Source organism: Oncorhynchus clarkii, chromosome 24, assembly GCF_045791955.1.
Source record: "Oncorhynchus clarkii lewisi isolate Uvic-CL-2024 chromosome 24, UVic_Ocla_1.0, whole genome shotgun sequence".
Classification (NCBI taxonomy): Eukaryota; Metazoa; Chordata; class Actinopteri; order Salmoniformes; family Salmonidae; genus Oncorhynchus; species Oncorhynchus clarkii.
In genome coordinates, this window is record NC_092170.1 from 8,904,428 (window position 1) to 8,927,974 (window position 23,547).

At 41.0% G+C, this 23,547-nt stretch overlaps 1 protein-coding gene across 1 annotated transcript in view; it reads left to right on the plus strand.

The window, feature by feature from the left end:
• LOC139383039 (leucine-rich repeat-containing protein 75A-like) overlaps positions 1-23,547 on the plus strand; it is a 43,390-nt gene that overhangs the window by 15,339 nt on the left and 4,504 nt on the right. Inside the window, exon 3 of the mRNA XM_071127335.1 lies at positions 4,822-4,934. Coding sequence (XP_070983436.1) covers positions 4,822-4,934 — 113 coding nt within the window. The remainder of the gene's footprint in view (positions 1-4,821; positions 4,935-23,547) is intronic.

Sequence of the window (23,547 nt, forward strand, 5' to 3'; positions counted from 1 at the left end):
GTTCAGTGAGGACAGCACCCAGTCCCACATTCAAGATTGTCAATGGAAGAGGCAAGTGCAGAATCCTCAATTCTTGCAGTTCAACCTCCAGTTACTGCTGGTGGTTTGAATACTGTGCTTGACAATGCCTGCCGAAAGGTATGTTAATGGCAAATGATCAAATATATAAAACGATATTAAACATTAAAACACTTCAGAAAAAGTATGTCATTCTCCACTAAACAGGATTTAAAACATCATAATGATGTTGAGAAGCATTACAGAAAGGAAACGTCACCAATTCTGCACAAAACACGGAACACCAAAGTATCAAATCAAATCAAATCAAATGTATTTATATAGCCCTTCGTACATCAGCTGATATCTCAAAGTGATGTACAGAAACCCAGCCTAAAACCCCAAACAGCAAGCAATGCAGGTGTAGAAGCACAGTGTTTTCTACCTTTTCTGTTGGTGCTCCCAGTCCCTGGCAAGGTGTTGCACAACACTAAGTGGTCTATGCAATGTACTGTAATGTTTCCAAACATCTCAGGATGATGGGTTTCAATACTCCAGCAGAGTTGGTGGCAGCTCAGTTGCCACAGTGTAGAGAGGAGAGGAGTGTAGAGAGGAGAGGAGTGTAGAGAGGAGAGGAGTGGAGAGTGCTGTGAGGCCCAACGGTGAGGTGCTGAGTTTCTGATGCCTCTGTCAGTAGGGGACTGCAGCCTGTCTGCAGGGACAGAGAGCAGAGCAGCTCTGCCCTGTGTCACAGTGACACACACACACACACACACACACACACACACACACACACACACAGCTATATATATACACTCACACAGCCAGCCATACCACACGGGAATGCATACTGACCGTACTGCACTTCCTTTGAGATGGTTTTGATTGGGTCTTAGGAGAGGAGACAGTGGGGAGTCAGTAGGTATTGAATTCATTATCTGTCCTTGTCATGTTTATTGTGAAGGTCAGGTAGTCAAATAGAACAGAACCAGGAGAGAGGTTTACAGTGCAGATTGCATCCCAAGGTGTGTGTGTGTGTGTGTGTGTGTGTGTGTGTGTGTGTGCTTATGTGTGTGTGTGCTTATGTGTGTGTGCGACGTTTCATTTTGATAGAGTGCTATACAGCTGAAAGATAGCAACATGACTGAAGAAAAAACAGAGCCCCATATACAGTGCCTTGCGAAGGTATTCGCCCCCCTTGAACTTTGCGACCTTTTGCCACATTTCAGGCTTCAAACATAAAGATATAAAACTGTATTTTTTTGTGAAGAATCAACAACAAGTGGGACACAATCATGAAGTGGAACGACATTTATTGGATATTTCAAACTTTTTTAACAAATCAAAAACTGAAAAATTGGGCGTGCAAAATTATTCAGCCCCCTTAAGTTAATACTTTGTAGCGCCACCTTTTGCTGCGATTACAGCTGTAAGTCGCTTGGGGTATGTCTCTATCAGTTTTGCACATCGAGAGACTGAATTTTTTTCCCATTCCTCCTTGCAAAACAGCTCGAGCTCAGTGAGGTTGGATGGAGAGCATTTGTGAACAGCAGTTTTCAGTTCTTTCCACAGATTCTCAATTGGATTCAGGTCTGGACTTTGACTTGGCCATTCTAACACCTGGATATGTTTATTTTTGAACCATTCCATTGTAGATTTTGCTTTATGTTTTGGATCATTGTCTTATTGGAAGACAAATCTCCGTCCCAGTCTCAGGTCTTTTGCAGACTTCATCAGGTTTTCTTCCAGAATGGTCCTGTATTTGGCTCCATCCATCTTCCCATCAATTTTAACCATCTTCCCTGTCCCTGCTGAAGAAAAGCAGGCCCAAACCATGATGCTGCCACCACCATGTTTGACATTGGGGATGGTGTGATCAGGGTGATGAGCTGTGTTGCTTTTATGCCAAACATAACGTTTTGCATTGTTGCCAAAAAGTTCAATTTTGGTTTCATCTGACCAGAGCACCTTCTTCCACATGTTTGGTGTGTCTCCCAGGTGGCTTGTGGCAAACTTTAAACAACACTTTTTATGGATATCTTTAAGAAATGGCTTTCTTCTTGCCACTCTTCCATAAAGGCCAGATTTGTGCAATATACGACTGATTGTTGTCCTATGGACAGAGTCTCCCACCTCAGCTGTAGATCTCTGCAGTTCATCCAGAGTGATCATGGGCCTCTTGGCTGCATCTCTGATCAGTCTTCTCCTTGTATGAGCTGAAAGTTTAGAGGGACGGAGAGGTCTTGGTAGATTTGCAGTGGTCTGATACTCCTTCCATTTCAATATTATCGCTTGCACAGTGCTCCTTGGGATGTTTAAAGCTTGGGAAATCTTTTTGTATCCAAATCCAGCTTTATACTTCTTCACAACAGTATCTCGGACCTGCCTGGTGTGTTCCTTGTTCTTCATGATGCTCTCTGCGCTTTTAACGGACCTCTGAGACTATCACAGTGCAGGTGCATTTATACGGAGACTTGATTATACACAGGTGGATTGTATTTATCATCATTAGTCATTTAGGTCAACATTGGATCATTCAGAGATCCTCACTGAACTTCTGGAGAGAGTTTGCTGCACTGAAAGTAAAGGGGCTGAATAATTTTGCACGCCCAATTTTTCAGTTTTTGATTTGTTAAAAAAGTTTGAAATATCCAATAAATGTCGTTCCACTTCATGATTGTGTCCCACTTGTTGTTGATTCTTCACAAAAAAATACAGTTTAATATCTTTATGTTTGAAGCCTGAAATGTGGCAAAAGGTCGCAAAGTTCAAGGGGGCCGAATACTTTCGCAAGGCACTGTATATGTAAACAGATGTCTCTGAGGAAAAGCATAGCCTCTCCCTTCCCTACTACCAGAACAGTGTTGTTCTACAGTACAGTGTCATCCTGTACATGTCTATCTGTCTGTCCTGTCCTGTCCTGCCTGTGTGCCAGTCTGAGACAGAGTCTGCTGGTTGCTGTAGACATATCTAGGCCAGTGGACACAGCATGGAGAGGAATCCCTCGGTAGCCCAGCATATGCTGCTAGCCTGCTGCTGCCTGTATCAGATCAGTGGGGAGAGGACACATCCCAAATGGCACCCGGTTCCCTAAGTAGTGCACTACTTTGGACCAGATCCCTATGGGCCCAGGTCAAAAGGAGTGCACTATGTAGGGAATAGGTTGCCATTTGGGACATGGTGAGTTAGTGCAGAGTATTGATGATCAGTAACAGACTGGTCGATACCTCCTCTTCCCCTTCTCCCACAGACTACTGTTTATACAGAGAGACACCACAAACAGGTTTATCACACAGCCAAATTGAGATAGATACTTCGAACGGCTACTAACGAATGACTGTAAATATCTCATATTTGATCAGTATGTGTAACCATATTGTTACAGATAGCACTTGTGGGACCACATCGGCTCAAAGGAAATTGCAAGAGCTATAAAATCCTGTGTTACTATACTACAGGCATCCACACACAATCATATAATCCAAAAGATGTGTATTTGGCGGTACACATGCTTGGTATAGTTACCACGTCAGTAGGGCTCGCTGAACTAGTGGAGGAGAAAGTGGAGACATCAATAATGTAATATGTCTTACCTCCAGAGGACACAGGCAGGGAGCTGGAAACAATAAACACACACACACACATAGAAACACACAGACACACACACACACACACACACACGCTGGGGACAAAGCAGCAACAGGGCAGACCCTTGAACCTCTTACCAATCTCTCCCTGAATAAGAAACCTAAGTGGCCTCATATAATGGCTTTGTTTTCATTCCTAGGGATCTTACCACCAACAGCCTTCTGGGACGATGACCTAGGTGCAGAATAGCAGAGATGAACCAATAGCGCGTCGATATGACCTCACAGACAATAATGACCTGTATAATATCTTTGCATACCCGTGCCACCCTTCACTTTCTTCCTCTGACGGCCATGGTAAGAGCATTCCATGTTCTCCGTAAAATGTGTTATATGTCCCTGTGGGTTGTGTTTACCTGTGTAGTTGTTGTGAAAACCTGGCGTCGATACGTAGTGCTTCTGAAGAGAGGGAGGGAGGGAGGGGGTGGGGGGGGGAGAGAGAGAGAGAACATGGTATAACCCAGGGCCTGAGCTATAAATCAAATCAAATCAAATGTATTAATAAAGCCCTTCTTACATCAGCTGATATCTCAAAGTGCTGTACAAAAACCCAGCCTAAAACCCCAAACAGCAAGCAATGCAGGTGTTGAAGCACGTTGGCTAGGAAAAACTCCCTAGAAAGGCCAAAACCTAGGAAGAAACCTAGAGAGGAACCAGGCTATGAGGGGGGGGGGTCAGTCCTCTTTTGGCTGTGCCGGGTGGAGATTATAACAGAACATGACCAAGATGTTCAAATGTTCATAAAAGACCAGCATGGTCAAATAATAGGTCTGGGACAGGTAGCACGTCCGGTGAACAGGTCAGGATTCCATAACCGCAGGCAGAACAGTTGAAACTGGAGCAGCAGCACGGCCAGGTGGACTGGGGACAGCAAGGAGTCATCATTCCAGGTCTCCGCCACGGCACAACCCAAGGGGGGGCGCCAACCCAGACAGGAAGATCACATCAGTGACTCAACCCACTCAAGTGACGCAACCCTCCTAGGGACGGCATGAAAGATATAACCCAGATATAACCCAGTCCCTCAGCTCCTCTCCTGTCATAACAGACGAAGGAAGAAGTGTTTGTGTGCTACAACTCAGCTTCTCTGCTCCCCTGTCAGTCAATATTAACCTACGCTGTTTGTTTTTCTCTCTTTCCCTCTTACGTTCTTTCTTTCCTTCTCTCTCTCTGTCAGGGGGAGGATTCTCTGGGTGCCATGGAGAAGGTGTGTCGCCAGCTGACCTATCACCTGAGCCCACACTCACAGTGGAGACGGCAGGGCATACTGAAGAGGAAGCCGCAAGCATGGTGAGGAGACAGGGGACATGTTGTGCGTGCGCACCTACGTGTGTGTGTGTGTATGTGGTACCCTCTGATGGGTCACTAGAGCTAGAGAGAAAGTTTGGTCAAAGACAGCATGCACACACAGAAGAAGCTATGATTATTTATATGTGCGAAGGTTTGTCAAATGTACGTTTCTCATTTCCTAATGTAATTCTGGGTCAGTGTGGACTGGCGCACTCTTTGGCCTACACGCAAAAACTGCAGGCTTGCACGGGGCAGGCCTTTTTTGTTGTTAATCAATGTGATTAGTTTGTGCAAATAAAAGGCTTGACGTGGCATCTTGGGCCGAAGGATCGGACTGAATCATCGTTTCATCCTCCCTGATTTCCCAGTTCCTTCCTCAGTGGACAAATCAGAGGAAGTCACGAAAATGCCACATAATCTGGTGTATGTGTCTGGCTTGGTCCAGTCTAACTCGACTAAAACAAGACATCCTATGTGTCTGGCTTGGTCCAGTCTAACTCGACTAAAACAAGACATCCTATGTGTCTGGCTTGGTCCAGTCTAACTCGACTAAAACAAGACATCCTATGTGTCTGGCTTGGTCAAGTCTAACTCGACTAAAACAAGACATGCTATGTGTCTGGCTTGGTCCAGTCTAACTCGACTAAAACAAGACATCCTATGTGTCTGGCTTGGTCCAGTCTAACTCGACTAAAACAAGACATCCTATGTGTCTGGCTTGGTCCAGTCTAACTTGACTAAAACAAGACATGCTATGTGTCAGGCTTGGTCCAGTCTAACTTGACTAAAACAAGACATGCTATGTGTCTGGCTTGGTCCAGTCTAACTTGACTAAAACAAGACATGCTATGTGTCTGGCTTGGTCCAGTCTAACTCGACTAAAACAAGACATCCTATGTGTCTGGCTTGGTCCAGTCTAACTCGACTAAAACAAGACATCCTATGTGTCTGGCTTGGTCCAGTCTAACTTGACTAAAACAAGACATGCTATGTGTCAGGCTTGGTCCAGTCTAACTCGACTAAAACAAGACATCCTGTGTGGTGTGTGTGTGTGTGTGTGTGTGTGTGTGTGTGTGTGACTGTGCGTGTGTGTGACTGTGCGTGTGTGTGACTGTGCGTGTGTGTTTCTGTATAAATCTAATCTAGAGCAAATCTGTGTACATGCGCGCCTTGTCTCGTCGTTTCATTCATCATCTACTCCCAGAAGCCTTCACTCTGCCCCTAGCTCTAACTGTTCTACCCGTGAGTACATTGATGAATGGGAGTCACATTTACTCAGCTAAGTGAGTCAGTGAATGACAGCGCCACAGATGGGTGTGTGTGTGCTGCACCCTCCCCATCAGTGCTGCAGATCTTCTCTCATAGCTGTGCTGTATACGGCGCAGCTGCTGCACAGTATACAACTGATTATGTAGTGTGTGTGTGTGTGTGTGTGTGTGTGTGCATGTGTGTGTGTGCATGTGTGTGTGTGCATGTGTGTGTGTGCATGTGTGTGTGTGTGTGCGCATATGTGTGTGCGTGCATGTGTGCATGTGTGTGTGCGCGTGTGCGTGCATGTGTGTATGTGTGTATATTCCTGTGTAACAACTTCCAAAGTGTGTTATGGTGTAACTGTTTCCATAAAGCGTGTAATGGGTCCGTTGACCCCGGAGGTGGTTATTACAGGGGCCCAGCGGTGGTGTTTATATCCCCAGAGCTCTTGCCTGAGCCTGTTCTCTCAGTGCCACACCACACTCACCACACACACCACACTCACCACACACCACATACACTGGGGTACAGATGTTCCTCAGCTCTCTCTCAGTCTCCAGTCTCTCTTACCTTTACAGCTCTGAGCTCTACTATCGCCTGCTATTGTTCCACAGCGTAATCACCATAGAAATAGGATCCGTAGAAGGGACAATACTACGCCTACGCAGTAGCCCAGACAACAGGTGTAACGGTGTTCGTCTATAGGAGGAGAAGAAGCGGACCAAAGCGCAGCGTGGTGGTTACTCATGTTCTTTAATTAATGGAAACTGAACGATACATGAAATAACTTAACTCTACAAAACAACAAACGGAACGTGAAAACCTATACAGCCTATCCTGTGACAACACACACAGTGACAGGAACAATCACCCACAAACAAACAGTGAAACCCAGGCTACCTAAGTATGATTCTCAATCAGAGACAACTAATGACACCTGCCTCTGATTGAGAACCATACTAGGCCGAAAACATAGAACTGCCCCAAAACATAGAAAAACAAACATAGACTGCCCACCCAACTCACGCCCTGACCATACTAAATAAATGCAAAACAAAGGAAATAGAGGTCAGAACGTGACAGTACCCCCCCCCCAAAGGTGCGGACTCCGGCCGCAAAACCTTGACCTATAGGGGAGGGTCTGGGTGGGCGTCTGTCCGCGGTGGCGGCTCTGGCGCGGGACGCGGACCCCACTTCGCCATTGTCTCAGTCCGCCTTATTGTCCGCCTCCGTGGCTTACTCACCATGCCCACCCCTCTCAATGACCCCACTGGACAGAGGGGCTGCTTGGGACAGAGGGGCAGCTCGGGACAGAGGTGAAGCAGCTGCTCGGGACAGAGGGACAGCTGCTCGGGACAGAGGGACAGCTGCTCGGGACAGAGGGACAGCTGCTCGGGACAGAGGGACAGCTGCTCGGGACAGAGGGACAGCTGCTCGGGACAGAGGGGCAGCTGCTCCGGGCGGAGGGGCTCTAGCGGCCCCTGGCTGACTGGCGGCACTGGCGGCCCCTGGCTGACTGGCGGCACTGGCGGCCCCTGGCTGACTGGCGGCACTGGCGGCCCCTGGCTGACGGGCGGCACTGGCGGCCCCTGGCTGACTGGCGGCACTGGCGGCCCCTGGCTGACGGGCGGCACTGGCGGCCCCTGGCTGACGGGCGGCACTGGCGGCCCCTGGCTGACGGGCGGCACTGGCGGCCCCTGGCTGACGGGCGGCACTGGCGGCCCCTGGCTGACGGGCGGCATTGGCGGCTCCTGGCAGACGGGCGGCGCTGGCGGCGCTGGGCAGACGGGCGGCGCTGGCGGCGCTGGGCAGACGGGCGGCGCTGGCGGCGCTGGGCAGACGGGCGGCGCTGGCGGCGCTGGGCAGACGGGCGGCGCTGGCGGCGCTGGGCAGACGGGCGGCGCTGGGCAGACGGGCGGCGCTGGCGGCGTTGGGCAGACGGGCGGCGCTGGCGGCGTTGGGCAGACGGGCGGCGCTGGCGCTGGGCAGACGGGAGGCTCCGGCAGAGGCGCCGGACAGGCGGGAGGCTCCGGCAGAGGCGCCGGACAGGCGGGAGGCTCCGGCAGAGGCGCCGGACAGGCGGGAGGCTCCGGCAGAGGCGCCGGACAGGCGGGAGGCTCCGGCAGAGGCGCCGGACAGGCGGGAGGCTCCGGCAGCGGCGCCGGACAGGCGGGAGGCTCCGGCAGCGGCGCCGGACAGGCGGGAGGCTCCGGCAGAGGCGCCGGACAGGCGGGAGGCTCCGGCAGAGGCGCCGGACAGGCGGGAGGCTCCGGCAGAGGCGCCGGACAGACGGGAGACTCCGGCAGCGCTGGAGAGGAGGAAGGCTCTGGTAGCGCCGGAGAGGCGGGAGACTCCGGCAGCGCTGGAGAGGAGGAAGGCTCTGGACGGATGGGCCGGAGAGACAGCCTGGTACGGGGAGCTGCCACCGGAGGGCTGGGGTGTGGAGGTGGTGACGGATAGACCGGGCCGTGCAGGCGCACTGGAGCTCTTGAGCACCGAGCCTGCCCAACCTTACCCGGTTGAATGGTCCCGGTCGCCCTGCCAGTGCGGCGAGGTGGAATAGCCCGCACTGGGCTATGCAGGCGAACCGGGGACACCGTGCGCAAGGCTGGTGCCATGTAAGCCGGCCCAAGGAGACGCACTGGAGACCAGATGCGTAGAGCCGGCTTCATGGCACTTGGCTCGATGCCCACTCTAGCCCGGCCGATACGCGGAGCTGGAATGTACCGCACCGGGCTGTGCACCCGCACTGGGGACACCGTGCGCTCCACAGCATAACACGGTGCCTGCCCGGTCTCTCTAGCCCCCCGGTAACCACAGGAAGTTGGCTCAGGTCTCCTACCTGGCGTAGCCATACTCCCTGTTAGCCCCCCCCCAAGAAATTTTTGGGGCTGACTCCCGGGCTTCCATCCACGACGCCGCGCTGCCTCCTCATACCAGCGCCTCTCCGCTTTCGCCGCCTCCCGTTCTTCCTTGGGGCGGCGATACTCTCCTGGCTGAGCCCAAGGTCCTTTACCGTCTAGTTCGTCCTCCCATGTCCATACCTCCTCGCGCTGCTCCTGCTGCTGCTTTTTCCTTTGCCCATTACCACACCGCTTGGTCCTGTTGTGGTGGGTGATTCTGTAACGGTGTTCGTCTATAGGAGGAGAAGAAGCGGACCAAAGCGCAGCGTGGTGGTTACTCATGTTCTTTAATTAATGGAAACTGAACGATACATGAAATAACTTAACTCTACAAAACAACAAACGGAACGTGAAAACCTATACAGCCTATCCTGTGACAACACACACAGTGACAGGAACAATCACCCACAAACAAACAGTGAAACCCAGGCTACCTAAGTATGATTCTCAATCAGAGACAACTAATGACACCTGCCTCTGATTGAGAACCATACTAGGCCGAAAACATAGAACTGCCCCAAAACATAGAAAAAACAAACATAGACTGCCCACCCAACTCACGCCCTGACCATACTAAATAAATGCAAAACAAAGGAAATAGAGGTCAGAACGTGACAACAGGGTTCTAATCACGTTAGCACTGTATACGGCTCTGACCATAGAAATATAATTATATTTACATGGCTCTGACAGGACAGTGCAATTACCATATCATTAAAATGATGACTGTTCTGGTCATTGTACTTCTACGGTAATCACAATGGACTTTGGAGATTTATGTACAGTGTTGTGATTAACACCCCTGCTTCTGTGACCTACCACGTGGGCGTCCTTCCTCTGTACGGTGTCTGTGTTTCTCTCTCTCTCAGGAGAGATGTGTTCTATTTGTCCGTTCTACTGTTTGTCAGATCGAGTCTGATGTCGTTGATTATGGACTGGGTTTTGGACTGGGTGCATAGACCACTAAGGCCAGTTTACTGTCACCCACCAGTATGTCATTTGAGAAGGTTATTGTGACACGGTTTGCTAGTGATGAAAACTCCTTCTTGTCACGTAGTCTGAAGTGCCTGGGTCCTATTGTAGAGTAACCCTGTGCATGTCAGTGCCTGGGTTCTATTGTAGAGTAACACTGTGCATGTCAGTGCCTGGGTTCTATTGTAGAGTAACACTGTGCATGTCAGTGCCTGGGTCCTGTTGTAGAGTAACACTGTGCATGTCAGTGCCTGGGTTCTATTGTAGAGTAACACTGTGCATGTCAGTGCCTGGGTTCTATTGTAGAGTAACACTGTGCATGTCAGTGCCTGGGTTCTATTGTAGAGTAACACTGTGCATGTCAGTGCCTGGGTTCTATTGTAGAGTAACACTGTGCATGTCAGTGCCTGGGTTCTATTGTAGAGTAACACTGTGCATGTCAGTGCCTGGGTTCTATTGTAGAGTAACACTGTGCATGTCAGTGCCTGGGTTCTATTGTAGAGTAACACTGTGCATGTCAGTGCCTGGGTTCTATTGTAGAGTAACACTGTGCATGTCAATGCCTGGGTTCTATTGTAGAGTAACACTGTGCATGTCAGTGCCTGGGTTCTATTGTAGAGTAACACTGTGCATGTCAGTGCCTGGGTTCTATTGTAGAGTAACACTGTGCATGTCAGTGCCTGGGTTCTATTGTAGAGTAACACTGTGCATGTCAGTGCCTGGGTCCTGTTGTAGAGTAACACTGTGCATGTCAGTGCCTGGGTTATATTGTAGAGTAACACTTTGCATGTCAGTGCCTGGGTTCTATTGTAGAGTAACACTGTGCATGTCAGTGCCTGGGTTCTATTGTAGAGTAACACTGTGCATGTCAGTGCCTGGGTTCTATTGTAGAGTAACACTGTGCATGTCAGTGCCTGGGTTCTATTGTAGAGTAACACTGTGCATGTCAGTGCACAGTGTTACTGTGCACTGCATTTCTATGCTAATTGATAATGTTCTTAGATGAAGAAAAAAAAGGATACTAGCTGTTGTTCTTTAGAATTTAAAGGCTTTAAGCAGTCTATGCATTGGAGTGAGGATCAGCTAACTAGAAATAACAGCGCTGTTCCCTGCAGCAAGACTGTGTGAACTGACAGTGATGAATGAGAGAACAGATGCTTAGCCACCAAGTAAGCAACTGTCAAATTAAGACTAGTGTGTGTGTGTGTCAGGCCTACACAAAACAATGAGTGGCCACTGTAATGATCTGAGAAGTAGAGTTGAATGTGGTGATAGAGATAATGAAGCAGTAATGGGGGGCCAACTGTAGCTCTGCCCGTCTCCCATAGAGACAGATGACCAGGATAAGGTGAGACACACACACACACACACAGGGGAAAAGTGATATCATCTTTGCTGCCAATGGACTAGCTGACACCTAAAGTGTAATTTAATACCACACTCATTATATTGCAATGGCACTGTGCTGTCACTAGCGTTGCGTTATGTCACTGAACAATGGTGTCACCAGGTCACCAAGGGTCAGAGATTTATGTGAAGCTCACTCGACAGGGATTTTAGGGTGGATCTGCAGACTGGAGCTACTATACGAGGGATCATCTTTAATAATGAAACACTAGTTACTGAAATAATGTTTACGTAATGTTTGCATACTGCTTTACTCATCTCATATGTATATACTGTATTCTGCTCAATGTAATATTTATATCTTAATTCATTTTTTATTTACTTCTAGATTTGTGTGTGTTGTTGTGAATCGTTTTTGGATACTACTACACTGTTAGATACAACTGAGCTGTTGGAGCTAGGAACACAAGCATTTCTATACGCCTGCAATAACATCTGCTAAATATGTCTATGTGATCAATAAAATGTGATTTGATTTGATTTGAGATATAATCTATTGTCTCTCCTTGAGGGGTAAACAGTGATTTACTCTTATTGTCGTAAACACACATTCATGTGATATAGTTTGTTTGTTATTGGGGGTTAAACAGAGGAAGTGTGTTTTACATTTTGAAACTGGGTTCAAATGAAAAGAAAGGATAAAACTGTGAGCAAAATGTCTCGGTTGGCTAGATCGGTCCCCGTGTGGTATGTAGTATGTGGTACAAGCATTTCGCTACACCCGCAATAATACCTGCTACATATGTGTATGTGACCAATAACATTTGATTTGATCTAAGCCCTAAGGACTCCTGTGTCTGAGCGGAAGAGATCTCGACTCAGCGTTGCTCTAGCATAAAGCGTGGGATTTAATGTGTGTTGTTAGTCGGATCTTCTCGAGAAAGGTCCCCATTGCGGTATGTAGTATCTGAGCCCTGAGGTCCTGACTCCCGTGTCTGAGAGGGAGAGAACTCGACTCAGCGTTGCTCCAGTCTAAAGCGTGGGATTCTGGTCCGGAGCCAGGCTGATAGTGTGGGATTGATGTCCTGTACACCGGTTTCATCTGTTTCTATTTACGTTCTGCTCTGCTTTAAAAAAAAGTTTTGTTAGTTAAAACTATCAGGGGAGAAGTCACAGGGAGAATGCTGAAAGGGAGCCAGAGATTCATCATGAGGTCATAACCCAGGGACCATTGACTTCGACTCATAGACAAATAATAAATGGAACGGATATTTCAGTCAACGCTCCGTGTTGGGTGGGCCGTCAGCCACATTGAGAGTAGACATGACTGTACTGTCAATTGTACACTGTCTGAAAGATTTTCCCATTCTAGTAATTCCACTTGTTTGCTACGACCCAATTCCCATAAAAATCCATTCGTTTGAGAGAAATTATAAAACGTTTTGTTTTTAAGTAATTAATACCAAAACAAGATCTGGACTGATTTAGCAGCATAAGTGGGACTACACCATGTCTCAATGTTGTTGACGGATTTGAGTGCTTGACCCCATAGAATTAGAATTAAAACGGATATTCACGTTCAAGTCAATGTTCTGTGATTAGTCCCTTCTTGTATTTCTATGCCTGGACCGACTAATAAATGGGTTTCTTTGGCTCACATCCTAGCACTACACAGCCATTGGGAGGGAGATTTACTATTGTTACGGTAAATTCCTAATTAAGCAAAGAAAATGGGGAGGGGGGGGGGGGGTTGAGTAATAATTGGGGTCAAGACCTAATTCTGCCTCACATGCATTGTATTGTTTTCATTTGTACCTGGAAGACGTTCAAGTCTGATCTCACTTCTGCCTTTTTATGGCATAAAATGCAGAGCAGGCCTTTGTTCAGTTGAGTTTATTCACTGCCAAGCACAAGACTTCTGCTGTGAGTGTATTTTCACTTTGGAACATGTTGTTTTTCTTCTTCTGTCCCCCCGAGGTCTGGATTATCTGGACTCACTCCTTTCTTACTATTTACCTCCACTTTCTTTCTATTAATCTCCACTTTCTTTCTATTTATCTCCACTTTCTTTCTATTTACCTCCACTTTCTTTCTATTTATCTCCACTTTCTTTCTATTTATCTCCACTTTCTTTCTATTTATCTCCACTTTCTTTCTATTTGTCTCCTCTTTCTTTCTATTTACCTCCACTTTCTTTCTATTTACCTCCACTTTCTTTCTGTTTACCTCCAATTTCTTTCTGTTTACCTCCAATTTCTTTCTATTTACCTCCACTTTCTTTCTATGTATCTCCACTTTCTATTTACCGCCACTTTCTTTCTATTTATCTCCACTTTCTTTCTATTTATCTCCACTTTCTTTCTATTTATCTCCACTTTCTATTTACCGCCACTTTCTTTCTATTTATCTCCACTTTCTTTCTATTTATCTCCACTTTCTTTCTATTTATCTCCACTTTCTTTCTATTTATCTCCACTTTCTTTCTATTTATCTCCACTTTCTTTCTATTTATCTCCACTTTCTTTCTATTTATCTCCACTTTCTTTCTATTTATCTCCACTTTCTTTCTATTTACCTCCACTTTATTTCTATTTACCTCCACTTTCTTTCTATTTATCTCCACTTTCTTTCTATTTATCTCCACTTTCTTTCTATTTACCTCCACTTTCTTTCTATTTACCTCCACTTTCTTTCTATTTACCTCCACTTTCTTTCTATTTACCTCCACTTTCTTTCTATTTATCTCCACTTTCTTTCTATTTATCTCCACTTTCTTTCTATTTATCTCCACTTTCTTTCTATTTGTCTCCTCTTTCTTTCTTTTTACCTCCACTTTCTTTCTATTTACCTCCACTTTCTTTCTGTTTACCTCCAATTTCTTTCTATTTACCTCCACTTTCTTTCTATTTATCTCCACTTTCTATTTATCTCCACTTTCTATTTACCTCCACTTTCTTTCTATTTATCTCCACTTTCTTTCTATTTATCTCCACTTTCTTTCTATTTACCTCCACTTTCTTTCTATTTACCTCCACTTTCTTTTTATTTACCTCCACTTTCTTTCTATTTATCTCCACTTTCTTTCTATTTATCTCCACTTTCTTTCTGTTTACCTCCAATTTCTTTCTGTTTACCTCCAATTTCTTTCTATTTACCTCCACTTTCTTTCTATTTATCTCCACTTTCTATTTACCTCCACTTTCTTTCTATTTATCTCCACTTTCTTTCTATTTATCTCCACTTTCTTTCTATTTACCTCCACTTTCTTTCTATTTATCTCCACTTTCTTTCTATTTATCTCCACTTTCTTTCTATTTATCTCCACTTTCTTTCTATTTACCTCCACTTTCTTTCTATTTACCTCCACTTTCTTTCTATTTACCTCCACTTTCTTTCTATTTACCTCCACTTTCTTTCTATTTATCTCCACTTTCTATTTATCTCCACTTTCTATTTACCTCCACTTTCTTTCTATTTATCTCCACTTTCTTTCTATTTACCTCCACTTTCTTTTTATTTACCTCCACTTTCTTTCTATTTATCTCCACTTTCTTTCTATTTATCTCCACTTTCTTTCTGTTTACCTCCAATTTCTTTCTGTTTACCTCCAATTTCTTTCTATTTACCTCCACTTTCTTTCTATTTATCTCCACTTTCTATTTACCTCCACTTTCTTTCTATTTATCTCCACTTTCTTTCTATTTATCTCCACTTTCTTTCTATTTACCTCCACTTTCTTTCTATTTACCTCCACTTTCTTTCTATTTACCTCCACTTTCTTTCTATTTACCTCCACTTTCTTTCTATTTATCTCCACTTTCTTTCTATTTATCTCCTCTTTCTTTCTATTTATCTCCACTTTCTTTCTATTTGTCTCCTCTTTCTTTCTATTTACCTTCACTTTCTTTCTATTTACCTCCACTTTCTTTCTGTTTACCTCCAATTTCTTTCTATTTACCTCCACTTTCTTTCTATTTATCTCCACTTTCTTTCTATTTATCTCCACTTTCTATTTATCTCCACTTTCTATTTACCTCCACTTTCTTTCTATTTATCTCCACTTTCTTTCTATTTACCTCCACTTTCTTTTTATTTACCTCCACTTTCTTTCTATTTATCTCCACTTTCTATTTATCTCCACTTTCTATTTACCTCCACTTTCTTTCTATTTACCTCCACTTTCTTTCTATTTACCTCCACTTTCTTTCTATTTACCTCCACTTTCTTTCTATTTACCTCCACTTTCTTTCTATTTATCTCCACTTTCTATTTATCTCCACTTTCTATTTACCTCCACTTTCTTTCTATTTATCTCCACTTTCTTTCTATTTACCTCCACTTTCTTTTTATTTACCTCCACTTTCTTTCTATTTATCTCCACTTTCTATTTATCTCCACTTTCTATTTACCTCCACTTTCTTTCTATTTACCTCCACTTTCTTTCTATTTACCTCCACTTTCTTTCTATTTACCTCCACTTTCTTTCTATTTATCTCCACTTTCTATTTATCTCCACTTTCTATTTACCTCCACTTTCTTTCTATTTATCTCCACTTTCTTTCTATTTACCTCCACTTTCTTTTTATTTACCTCCACTTTCTTTCTATTTATCTCCACTTTCTTTCTATTTATCTCCACTTTCTTTCTGTTTACCTCCAATTTCTTTCTGTTTACCTCCAATTTCTTTCTATTTACCTCCACTTTCTTTCTATTTACCTCCACTTTCTTTCTATTTATCTCCACTTTCTTTCTATTTATCTCCACTTTCTTTCTATTTACCTCCACTTTCTTTCTATTTACCTCCACTTTCTTTCTATTTACCTCCACTTTCTTTCTATTTACCTCCACTTTCTTTCTATTTATCTCCACTTTCTTTCTATTTATCTCCTCTTTCTTTCTATTTATCTCCACTTTCTTTCTATTTGTCTCCTCTTTCTTTCTATTTACCTTCACTTTCTTTCTATTTACCTCCACTTTCTTTCTGTTTACCTCCAATTTCTTTCTATTTACCTCCACTTTCTTTCTATTTATCTCCACTTTCTATTTATCTCCACTTTCTATTTACCTCCACTTTCTTTCTATTTATCTCCACTTTCTTTCTATTTATCTCCACTTTCTTTCTATTTACCTCCACTTTCTTTCTATTTACCTCCACTTTCTTTCTATTTATCTCCACTTTCTTTCTATTTACCTCCACTTTCTTTCTGTTTACCTCCAATTTATTTCTGTTTATCTCCAATTTCTTTCTATTTACCTCCACTTTCTTTCTATTTATCTCCACTTTCTATTTACCTCCACTTTCTTTCTATTTATCTCCACTTTCTTTCTATTTATCTCCACTTTCTTTCTATTTACCTCCACTTTCTTTCTATTTATCTCCACTTTCTTTCTATTTATCTCCACTTTCTTTATATTTACCTCCACTTTCTTTCTATTTAAATCCACTTTCTTTCTATTTACCTCCACTTTCTTTCTATTTACCTCCACTTTCTTTCTATTTACCTCCACTTTCTTTCTATTTATCTCCACTTTCTTTCCATTTATCTCCACTTTCTTTCTATTTATCTCCACTTTCTTTCTATTTATCTCCTCTTTCTTTCTATTTACCTCCACTTTCTTTCTATTTACCTCCACTTTCTCTCTGTTTACCTCCACTTTCTTTCTATTTATCTCCACTTTCTATTTATCTCCACTTTCTATTTACCTCCACTTTCTTTCTATTTATCTCCACTTTCTTTCTATTTATCTCCACTTTCTTTCTATTTACCTCCACTTTCTTTCTATTTACCTCCACTTTCTTTCTATTTACCTCCACTTTATTTTTATTTACCTCCACTTTCTTTCTATTTATCTCCACTTTCTTTCTATTTATCTCCACTTTCTTTCTGTTTACCTCCAATTTCTTTCTGTTTACCTCCAATTTCTTTCTATTTACCTCCACTTTCTTTCTATTTATCTCCACTTTCTATTTACCTCCACTTTCTTTCTATTTATCTCCACTTTCTTTCTATTTATCTCCACTTTCTTTCTATTTACCTCCACTTTCTTTCTATTTACCTCCACTTTCTTTCTATTTACCTCCACTTTCTTTCTATTTACCTCCACTTTCTTTCTATTTATCTCCACTTTCTTTCTATTTATCTCCTCTTTCTTTCTATTTATCTCCACTTTCTTTCTATTTGTCTCCTCTTTCTTTCTATTTACCTTCACTTTCTTTCTATTTACCTCCACTTTCTTTCTGTTTACCTCCAATTTCTTTCTATTTACCTCCACTTTCTTTCTATTTATCTCCACTTTCTATTTATCTCCACTTTCTATTTACCTCCACTTTCTTTCTATTTACCTCCACTTTCTTTCTATTTATCTCCACTTTCTTTCTATTTATCTCCTCTTTCTTTCTATTTATCTCCACTTTCTTTCTATTTGTCTCCTCTTTCTTTCTATTTACCTTCACTTTCTTTCTATTTACCTCCACTTTCTTTCTGTTTACCTCCAATTTCTTTCTATTTACCTCCACTTTCTTTCTATTTATCTCCACTTTCTATTTATCTCCACTTTCTATTTACCTCCACTTTCTTTCTATTTATCTCCACTTTCTTTCTATTTATCTCCACTTTCTTTCTATTTACCTCCACTTTCTTTCTATTTACCTCCACTTTCTTTCTATTTATCTCCACTTTCTTTCTATTTACCTCCACTTTCTTTCTGTTTACCTCCAATTTATTTCTGTTTATCTCCAATTTCTTTCTATTTACCTCCACTTTCTTTCTATTTATCTCCACTTTCTATTTACCTCCACTTTCTTTCTATTTATCTCCACTTTCTTTCTATTTATCTCCACTTTCTTTCTATTTACCTCCACTTTCTTTCTATTTATCTCCACTTTCTTTCTATTTATCTCCACTTTCTTTATATTTACCTCCACTTTCTTTCTATTTAAATCCACTTTCTTTCTATTTACCTCCACTTTCTTTCTATTTACCTCCACTTTCTTTCTATTTACCTCCACTTTCTTTCTATTTATCTCCACTTTCTTTCCATTTATCTCCACTTTCTTTCTATTTATCTCCACTTTCTTTCTATTTATCTCCTCTTTCTTTCTATTTACCTCCACTTTCTTTCTATTTACCTCCACTTTCTCTCTGTTTACCTCCACTTTCTTTCTATTTATCTCCACTTTCTATTTATCTCCACTTTCTATTTACCTCCACTTTCTTTCTATTTATCTCCACTTTCTTTCTATTTATCTCCACTTTCTTTCTATTTACCTCCACTTTCTTTCTATTTACCTCCACTTTCTTTCTATTTACCTCCACTTTATTTTTATTTACCTCCACTTTCTTTCTATTTATCTCCACTTTCTTTCTATTTATCTCCACTTTCTTTCTGTTTACCTCCAATTTCTTTCTGTTTACCTCCAATTTCTTTCTATTTACCTCCACTTTCTTTCTATTTATCTCCACTTTCTATTTACCTCCACTTTCTTTCTATTTATCTCCACTTTCTTTCTATTTATCTCCACTTTCTTTCTATTTACCTCCACTTTCTTTCTATTTACCTCCACTTTCTTTCTATTTACCTCCACTTTCTTTCTATTTACCTCCACTTTCTTTCTATTTATCTCCACTTTCTTTCTATTTATCTCCTCTTTCTTTCTATTTATCTCCACTTTCTTTCTATTTGTCTCCTCTTTCTTTCTATTTACCTTCACTTTCTTTCTATTTACCTCCACTTTCTTTCTGTTTACCTCCAATTTCTTTCTATTTACCTCCACTTTCTTTCTATTTATCTCCACTTTCTATTTATCTCCACTTTCTATTTACCTCCACTTTCTTTCTATTTATCTCCTCTTTCTTTCTATTTATCTCCACTTTCTTTCTATTTGTCTCCTCTTTCTTTCTATTTACCTTCACTTTCTTTCTATTTACCTCCACTTTCTTTCTGTTTACCTCCAATTTCTTTCTATTTACCTCCACTTTCTTTCTATTTATCTCCACTTTCTATTTATCTCCACTTTCTATTTACCTCCACTTTCTTTCTATTTATCTCCACTTTCTTTCTATTTACCTCCACTTTCTTTTTATTTACCTCCACTTTCTTTCTATTTATCTCCACTTTCTATTTATCTCCACTTTCTATTTACCTCCACTTTCTTTCTATTTACCTCCACTTTCTTTCTATTTACCTCCACTTTCTTTCTATTTATCTCCACTTTCTTTCTATTTACCTCCACTTTCTTTTTATTTACCTCCACTTTCTTTCTATTTATCTCCACTTTCTTTCTATTTATCTCCACTTTCTTTCTGTTTACCTCCAATTTCTTTCTGTTTACCTCCAATTTCTTTCTATTTACCTCCACTTTCTTTCTATTTATCTCCACTTTCTATTTACCTCCACTTTCTTTCTATTTATCTCCACTTTCTTTCTATTTATCTCCACTTTCTTTCTATTTACCTCCACTTTCTTTCTATTTACCTCCACTTTCTTTCTATTTACCTCCACTTTCTTTCTATTTACCTCCACTTTCTTTCTATTTATCTCCACTTTCTTTCTATTTATCTCCTCTTTCTTTCTATTTATCTCCACTTTCTTTCTATTTGTCTCCTCTTTCTTTCTATTTACCTTCACTTTCTTTCTATTTACCTCCACTTTCTTTCTGTTTACCTCCAATTTCTTTCTATTTACCTCCACTTTCTTTCTATTTATCTCCACTTTCTATTTATCTCCACTTTCTATTTACCTCCACTTTCTTTCTATTTATCTCCACTTTCTTTCTATTTATCTCCACTTTCTTTCTATTTACCTCCACTTTCTTTCTATTTACCTCCACTTTCTTTCTATTTATCTCCACTTTCTTTCTATTTACCTCCACTTTCTTTCTGTTTACCTCCAATTTATTTCTGTTTATCTCCAATTTCTTTCTATTTACCTCCACTTTCTTTCTATTTATCTCCACTTTCTATTTACCTCCACTTTCTTTCTATTTATCTCCACTTTCTTTCTATTTATCTCCACTTTCTTTCTATTTACCTCCACTTTCTTTCTATTTATCTCCACTTTCTTTCTATTTATCTCCACTTTCTTTATATTTACCTCCACTTTCTTTCTATTTATATCCACTTTCTTTCTATTTACCTCCACTTTCTTTCTATTTACCTCCACTTTCTTTCTATTTACCTCCACTTTCTTTCTATTTATCTCCACTTTCTTTCCATTTATCTCCACTTTCTTTCTATTTATCTCCACTTTCTTTCTATTTATCTCCTCTTTCTTTCTATTTACCTCCACTTTCTTTCTATTTACCTCCACTTTCTCTCTGTTTACCTCCACTTTCTTTCTATTTATCTCCACTTTCTATTTATCTCCACTTTCTATTTACCTCCACTTTCTTTCTATTTATCTCCACTTTCTTTCTATTTATCTCCACTTTCTTTCTATTTACCTCCACTTTCTTTCTATTTACCTCCACTTTCTTTCTATTTACCTCCACTTTATTTTTATTTACCTCCACTTTCTTTCTATTTATCTCCACTTTCTTTCTATTTATCTCCACTTTCTTTCTGTTTACCTCCAATTTCTTTCTGTTTACCTCCAATTTCTTTCTATTTACCTCCACTTTCTTTCTATTTATCTCCACTTTCTATTTACCTCCACTTTCTTTCTATTTATCTCCACTTTCTTTCTATTTATCTCCACTTTCTTTCTATTTACCTCCACTTTCTTTCTATTTACCTCCACTTTCTTTCTATTTACCTCCACTTTCTTTCTATTTACCTCCACTTTCTTTCTATTTATCTCCACTTTCTTTCTATTTATCTCCTCTTTCTTTCTATTTATCTCCACTTTCTTTCTATTTGTCTCCTCTTTCTTTCTATTTACCTTCACTTTCTTTCTATTTACCTCCACTTTCTTTCTGTTTACCTCCAATTTCTTTCTATTTACCTCCACTTTCTTTCTATTTATCTCCACTTTCTATTTATCTCCACTTTCTATTTACCTCCACTTTCTTTCTATTTATCTCCACTTTCTTTCTATTTACCTCCACTTTCTTTCTATTTACCTCCACTTTCTTTCTATTTACCTCCACTTTCTTTCTATTTACCTCCACTTTCTTTCTGTTTACCTCCAATTTATTTCTGTTTATCTCCAATTTCTTTCTATTTACCTCCACTTTCTTTCTATTTATCTCCACTTTCTATTTACCTCCACTTTCTTTCTATTTATCTCCACTTTCTTTCTATTTATCTCCACTTTCTTTCTATTTACCTCCACTTTCTTTCTATTTATCTCCACTTTCTTTCTATTTATCTCCACTTTCTTTATATTTACCTCCACTTTCTTTCTATTTAAATCCACTTTCTTTCTATTTACCTCCACTTTCTTTCTATTTACCTCCACTTTCTTTCTATTTATCTCCACTTTCTTTCTATTTATCTCCACTTTCTTTCTATTTACCTCCACTTTCTTTTTATTTACCTCCACTTTCTTTCTATTTACCTCCACTTTCTTTCTATTTACCTCCACTTTCTTTCTATTTATCTCCACTTTCTTTCTATTTATCTCCACTTTCTTTCTATTTATCTCCACTTTCTTTCTATTTGTCTCCTCTTTCTTTCTATGTACCTCCACTTTCTTTCTATTTATCTCCACTTTCTTTCTATTTACCTCCACTTTCTTTCTATTTACCTCCACTTTCTTTCTATTTACCTCCACTTTCTTTCTATTTATCTCCACTTTCTTTCTATTTGTCTCCTCTTTCTTTCTATTTACCTCCACTTTCTTTCTATTTACCTCCACTTTCTTTCTGTTTACCTCCAATTTCTTTCTATTTACCTCCACTTTCTTTCTATTTATCTCCACTTTCTATTTATCTCCACTTTCTATTTACCTCCACTTTCTTTCTATTTATCTCCACTTTCTTTCTATTTATCTCCACTTTCTTTCTATTTACCTCCACTTTCTTTCTATTTATCTCCACTTTCTTTCTATTTATCTCCACTTTCTTTCTATTTACCTCCACTTTCTTTCTATTTACCTCCACTTTCTTTCTATTTATCTCCACTTTCTTTCTATTTATCTCCACTTTCTTTCTATTTATCTCCACTTTCTTTCTATTTACCTCCACTTTCTTTCTATTTACCTCCACTTTCTTTCTATTTACCTCCACTTTCTTTCTATTTACCTCCACTTTCTTTCTATTTACCTCCACTTTCTTTCTATTTATCTCCACTTTCTATTTACCTCCACTTTCTTTCTATTTACCTCCACTTTCTTTCTATTTACCTCCACTTTCTTTCTATTTACCTCCACTTTCTTTCTATTTATCTCCACTTTCTTTCTATTTATCTCCTCTTTCTTTCTATTTATCTCCACTTTCTTTCTATTTGTCTCCTCTTTCTTTCTATTTACCTCCACTTTCTTTCTATTTACCTCCACTTTCTTTCTGTTTACCTCCAATTTCTTTCTATTTACCTCCACTTTCTTTCTATTTATCTCCACTTTCTATTTATCTCCACTTTCTTTCTATTTATCTCCACTTTCTTTCTATTTATCTCCACTTTCTTTCTATTTACCTCCACTTTCTTTCTATTTACCTCCACTTTCTTTCTATTTATCTCCACTTTCTTTCTATTTACCTCCACTTTCTTTCTGTTTACCTCCAATTTATTTCTGTTTATCTCCAATTTCTTTCTATTTACCTCCACTTTCTTTCTATTTATCTCCACTTTCTATTTACCTCCACTTTCTTTCTATTTATCTCCACTTTCTTTCTATTTATCTCCACTTTCTTTCTATTTACCTCCACTTTCTTTCTATTTATCTCCACTTTCTTTCTATTTATCTCCACTTTCTTTATATTTACCTCCACTTTCTTTCTATTTAAATCCACTTTCTTTCTATTTACCTCCACTTTCTTTCTATTTACCTCCACTTTCTTTCTATTTATCTCCACTTTCTTTCTATTTATCTCCACTTTCTTTCTATTTACCTCCACTTTCTTTCTATTTACCTCCACTTTCTTTCTATTTACCTCCACTTTCTTTCTATTTATCTCCACTTTCTTTCCATTTATCTCCACTTTCTTTCTATTTATCTCCACTTTCTTTCTATTTGTCTCCTCTTTCTTTCTATTTACCTCC